Source organism: Ixodes scapularis, unplaced genomic scaffold (genome assembly GCF_016920785.2).
Source record: "Ixodes scapularis isolate PalLabHiFi unplaced genomic scaffold, ASM1692078v2 PGA_scaffold3__209_contigs__length_174095766, whole genome shotgun sequence".
NCBI classification, from domain to species: Eukaryota; Metazoa; Arthropoda; class Arachnida; order Ixodida; family Ixodidae; genus Ixodes; species Ixodes scapularis.
The window spans coordinates 47,487,175-47,493,137 of NW_024609868.1; the positions used below are offsets into that span (position 1 = coordinate 47,487,175).

The window sequence follows — 5,963 nt, forward strand, 5'->3', positions numbered from 1 at the left end:
AGAAATTGGAGTAATGATACACTATTACATCAGTGAAGAAGAAGATGATGTTTGCATGACCCGGTGATCGTTCTCACCGTCCGAGGATTTCCCTCGAAAGCAAGAAAAACGTGATCTGGCATACTCCTGCGGACGAAGACTTGATGCCTGGAGTTCTGCTGACCTTGCCATGATCATCTTCGACGGGATATCTTCAAAAGAGCTGGCTGCGGCTTTCTGTCACCGTGAGGCCTAGCCACTCTGACGCTCCAGGAAATGCCTGCGCGACCTATGACCAGGTATCGTGGCGTCTCATGCCTTCTCCCACCCTTCCCAGCTGCGGTCTGACTCGGCTTTTTAGATTCGCCGGTAGGTTTACTGTATTGGGTATCCAGCTTCCCTTATTCTGCTCTCAACGCCCGTCGTGCCGTCAGTGTGCAGAGACCGGAAGCCATCCTGACTAGCTACCTGCCTCGTTGGCTTGGGTCATTACTTCGCTGCGCTTTTCTCGAGCCTAACGGCAGTACACGTATTTCGCCACCTTTCTGCGCGTCGATTCAACTATGACTCCAACCATCGAGTGTGTGGCGTGTACCAAGTCAGTGGTGACCGATGGAAGGCACATGTCGTGCGCAGACTGCAAAGGTGCTTACCATTTGGGCCAGACTTGTTCCGGTATCGCCGACAAGACGTTCACCACTATGGGTCAGTCTAAGCGTGACAAGTGGAGATGCCGGACCTGCCGTGGGAAAGAGAGTCAAACGGGACCACCTGATGGGATCGAAGCCTCGCAGGGTGTGGAGAATCTATCTGCTCAGCTGGCTGCCATGACTGAGAAGCTGGATGGGCTGCTCACCCTGAAAGGAAGTGTAGATTCCCTCCTGTCTCTGTCGGCGCAGCTCAACGAACTCTTATTGGTGAAGCCACTGGTTGAGAGCCTGAGAGAGACAGTCAACGAAATTCGACAGTCCATGGACTTCTTCTCCGCTGACTATGATCGTCTTCTCAAGCTGGCAACAGCCAACAAGCAAACTGGCAAAGGTCTCCAGGACGAACTGTCGCAACTAAAGTCAACTGTGAAGATACAAGCAGCCGAAATCCAGGAGATCCGGGGCGCGCTCAACGACAACGAGCAGCACAGTCGTCTCTCTAACCTCGAAGTGCACGGACTTCCTGTCTCGCCTAAAGAAGACCTATTATCGTTTATTGAGTCTCTCGCGGAAAAGCTGAACATCTCTCACTTCCATAAAACCGATATACTCGCTATACATCGCTTGCCTGCCAAACGCGAAAAGGCCCCGCCGATTCAAATTCGATTTGCTTCGGTCAGCATGAAGGAATCGTGGATGGAAGCGCGGGGAAAGCTTCCCTCACTCAGTCAGGTTGGTCCTTTCCCCAAATTGTACTTAAACGACAACCTGACTCGTGCGAACAAGGAGCTGTTTTGGCAGGCTAGACAGAGAGGCAAGGAGCGAGGCTACAAATTCGTGTGGGTGACAAAAGCTAAGATATACGCCAGAAAGATGGAGGGTTCTCTCCCTGTGAGGATCAACCATAAGTTAGACCTTGAAAAGATTATCTAGTTGCATGACAAACTTCGCTCAGGTTTCAGATTTTTCGTCTTTAAGAAAGTTTCTTGGAGTCTGTCATGACCACTCTTTTCTGTTTTACATGTTAATATAACGAGCATACGAAAGCATTGGAATGAATTCGAGATAATTTCAAGGGATATTAGTTCGCTGGTAGATGTCTTTGTTTTAACAGAAATAAGCATTTCCTCTGTTGCTACAGATCAATTTTCTTTACCAGGATATATAGGTAAATTCTACACGCGGTGTTCCGGTCATGGAGGTGGCATCGCGGTTTTCGTGAATGAGAAGTGGTCCATTACTAATATTTCTTTGAACTTCAATCACGCAGAGTGTGTCGCCCTTTCTCTAGGAAACGCGGCAACCTCGGTATGTTTTTTGGCAGTCTACAGACCGCCTTCCACGAACGTTGGATCTTTTCTGGAAGAACTTGAATCTTACATAAGTAGTCTCACCATGCATGACCAGTTATGCCTTGTAGGAGATTTTAATATTGACATTTTAAGTACGACCAAATCTACGGTGTGCAAATACTTAACCATCTTGTCAACGCATGGGATAGAGTGCACTATTAATGCTCCAACTCGTGAAGAGTTTCTATTAGACAGACTAGTTTGCTCCTGCATTGACCATATCAACATCAGAACACCTGCGTCGATCGTTAAATCGGCCATTATTACAGAAACACTCGCTGACCACTACTTTGTGGCCTGTCATTGTTCTTTTGGTAACTTGGCATCGCGCCAACTACCGGGCCGTATTAAAATAACCAGCATAGACAATCGTGCCTTTGATAAGCTAGTCTCGTCATATGACTGGATCGGATTTCTGGAGTCCGTCCACCCCAGTGACGTATATAAAAACTTCGTTTTTTTGTTTGATAAATTCTATAATACCTGTCGGAAAGAGGTGTACGTGAAGAAACGTAACCCTGACCTTTTATGGCTAAATACAAATATTTTGACAGCAATTAGCGATAAAAATGCTTTATGGGCTAGATGCCGTCGTTCACCCAACAACGTGCAATTGAAGACAGACTTTAAATTCCTTCGCAACAAAGTCAACGCAATGATTAGATCTGCCAAACGAAACTACTACCAGAAAAAATTCGCAGAATTTCGTTCAGATGCACGAAAAACTTGGTCCCTGATTAATGAGTTCCGTGGAACTAGCACGCGCCACTCTATCGACGATACGATGAAGCAAAATTTTGGCGGTAATTTATGTCATGTTGTAGAAAATTTCAACGCTTTCTTTGCTACTTTTTCTGGAAAGGCGAGAGATCCACCAACTCCTATTGGTAACACTGTCAGCTCCTCTGCGTTGCTTTTCCCACTCCAAGGGACGGATCTGCACTCGATCTTGTTTAGCTTTAAACCAAGCAAGTCGCCTGGAATTGACAACATTCGTCTCTCCGATCTTCGCAGAAATTATGTCAGTCTCAAAGCGGTCCTTCTTTTTATGTTAAACGGCTTTATTGAGGCTAAATCGATTCCCGACGACCTTAAAACATCAATAGTGCGTCCTCTATACAAAGGTGGTGCCAAAAATAACATCGAGAATTATCGACCGATTTCTATTCTACCGATAATCGCGCAGATACTCGAAAAGCATGTGTTTCAGGTAATGACGTCTTTTTTAGATAAATTTAATATATTGTCACCTACTCAGTTTGGATTCGTGCTAGCGAAGGGCACACAGCCCCTTCTGGAAGAGTTTTCTGATTATCTTTACTCTGGTTTTGATAACAACGTTGTCACGTCAACACTATTCTTGGACGTATCTAAAGCGTTCGACACCGTTAGTCACTCGTTACTTTTACGTAAACTTCACAGCATAGGCTTCCGTGGCACTTTTTTTTCTTTTTTTGAGAGCTATTTTGACAATCGCTCCCAGCTGGTATTTGCTGGAGGTTTTCAAAGCTCACGAACCAAACTAAAAGCAGGTGTACCACAAGGTTCAATTTTGTCACCACTTTTGTTTAACATCTTTGTCAATGACATCGCCAGCTATGTACCAGGATGCAAGATCTATCAGTATGCAGATGACACTGTAATCATGTCCCAACATATTAATTACGTAGACTCGATTCGCCAGTTACAGCACCATGCGACTGCGGTCATGGACTGGTTTGAGAAAAACCTAATCGCTATCAATGTAAAGAAAACAAAACTAATGTGTTTCTACAATCCACATAAAACAATCAATCTCAGCGTTCCTTTTATTTTACACTCATCTGCTTGTAATCAGTGCGCCTGTGTCCCCTTAGAGTACGCTAGTAGTGTTAAGTACCTTGGTATTTTTTTCGATAGTGGCCTAAAATGGCATGCCCATTTAGCATATATTTGCAAAAAATTAAGGAGCGCCAGCTGCATCTTATATAGATCCAAATGTCTCATGCCTCTTTCTGTTCGTAAGGTTATTGCTCATACTCTAGGGTACAGTATCCTTCGGTATGGCATAACAGCTTTTGGTAATTGTTCCGTTTTCTGGAGAGCTAGAATTGACAGCATCCTTAAAGCAATCCTAAAGAGTGTCTCCTATAACATGCAAATACCCGAGGACACCACTCTTTTCGACCTTCTTCAACTGCCTGACTTTCACACCCTCTATGTTCACACAGTTATTTTGCGACATTTCTGGAGCTCTGAATTCAAAACTTTAAGCTCTTCATCTCGTGCCCTCCGACACGTGCAGCCTTTCCAAATACCTCTTGTGCATACCCGATACGGTGAAAGTACGCGAGCATATTACGTTCCAAAGCTTTTCTCACAGCTGCCACCCGAGCTTCTAGGCCTTACCTCGCTCCGTAAACTTAAGAGATCACTTAGAAGTATGAGTTTTTGATGATCTCTGTTTTACTTTGTTTAGTGTTTTCCAGTGTGTGTTTCACTTGTTTAGCCTGGACGTCCTGGACAATCGCTCGTTGGACGCCGTGTACTGAAATTTCGTTTTTCGCCTGAATATTTTTTCTTTTTCTTTTACACATCAGGCACGACACTTTGGTCTTCGTGATTATCGTTATTTTTTATATTAAGCTCTTTTAAACCTTATCTATGTACTTGAATCAGTATTTGGAGGCGTGATTTTGTGTGTTGCATGCACCCAACTGCTGACTTTGACTTTGGGACATTCTAAGGACGTGTGTATGTCAATCTGTCTTATTTCCTTTTGCAATGTTTAAAGTGTTAATTTTAGGGTAGCATCACACAAGCCTTGTTTTGGCTTTGATGCGCCCGTCACGCAAACAGTGTTGTGCTCCATATAATAAATGTATTATTATTATTATTATTATTATTATTGATCGAGGTGCATGTGTGCTCCCTTTCAGTGAGGCGGGTTTATAAGCGGTGCAACAGCACACCTTCGAATGGGGCGCATCAGTGTTCCCTTTTATTTCATTGGGGATAGGAAGAGGTGTAGACGTACACCATTTATCTGTCTTCCCTCCGATTGAGATTTGTGTAAAAAAGGTGTACATGTGCACCACACCAACGGGTGTACCCATACCCCCCAAAGAGTGTAGTATATGTGAGAAGCACTTACACCCCCTATGGGAGTACCCAACTACACTCTTTTTTTAGAGTGTAGAGGTGCCCGTGCAGTCGCGTCTACTCTGTTCACCCTAAGCTGAGACTAGAAGCTCCGCCTTCAGCGCGAGCTCGCAGGCTTCTGCACTGCTTTGGTTGCGCGTGCCTGCGTGTTCACACTTGTGTTAGCAAACGCAGAAAGCTCGCCTTGAAGGCGGAGCTTCTAGTCTCAGCTTTAGGGTGAACAGAGTTTACACCTTTTCTACAAGGGCGCAGCCCTCTTGAATGTCGTCACTTGTGGTGTGTGGTAAAACATTCTTTTAATAGACAGTTTTAGTATAGCGTTGCTGGACCTTACGTACGCAATACGTAATAGTATAGCGCAGGGCCGTAACCAGGGGGGGGGATCGGGGGTTCTGACCCCCCCCCCCCCCCCCGAAATGTTTTTCTGGGTACGGCCCTGGTCGGTGCACTTGCAGCCAGCCGATTTTAATCTCCACCTCTGCGCACGCGCAGTGGCGGCGGTCGGCTACCGGATACCAAACCGGGACCGGTTCTCCGGTTTGCTGCAACTCTCCATTATATACCACCGATGCACATGATTCATAGGCGAAAATAAGACAATAGACACTTTCAAAATGGCCGCCGTTGCCCCCAAAACCCCCCCCGAAATTTTTTTCTGGGTACGGCCCTGGTATAGCGTACGCTAAAGCTCGGACCGAATTCAGTTGTGCGTTACGTTTTCGAGTGAACAGGTGAACACCGCGCATGATCTTGGTTAAATTTGCTAGAGTCGTAGAATTCCGCGTGCTTATAGCGCAACCATGCACCTGGAAAGAAATATTGAAAAAGAAAAAGTGTCCAA

The 5,963-nt window shown here is 45.3% G+C and overlaps 1 protein-coding gene across 1 annotated transcript; it reads left to right on the plus strand.

Annotated features, from left to right (window-relative positions):
- Positions 1 to 806: 806 nt before the first annotated feature.
- LOC115313897 lies at positions 807 to 1,439 on the plus strand (the record flags this gene model as incomplete). The annotated part of the gene is made up of 1 exon (XM_040501821.2): positions 807 to 1,439. A coding segment is annotated over exon 1 (633 nt), but the record flags the coding sequence as incomplete, so codon positions are not given.
- Between the last annotated feature and the right edge of the window lie 4,524 nt (positions 1,440 to 5,963).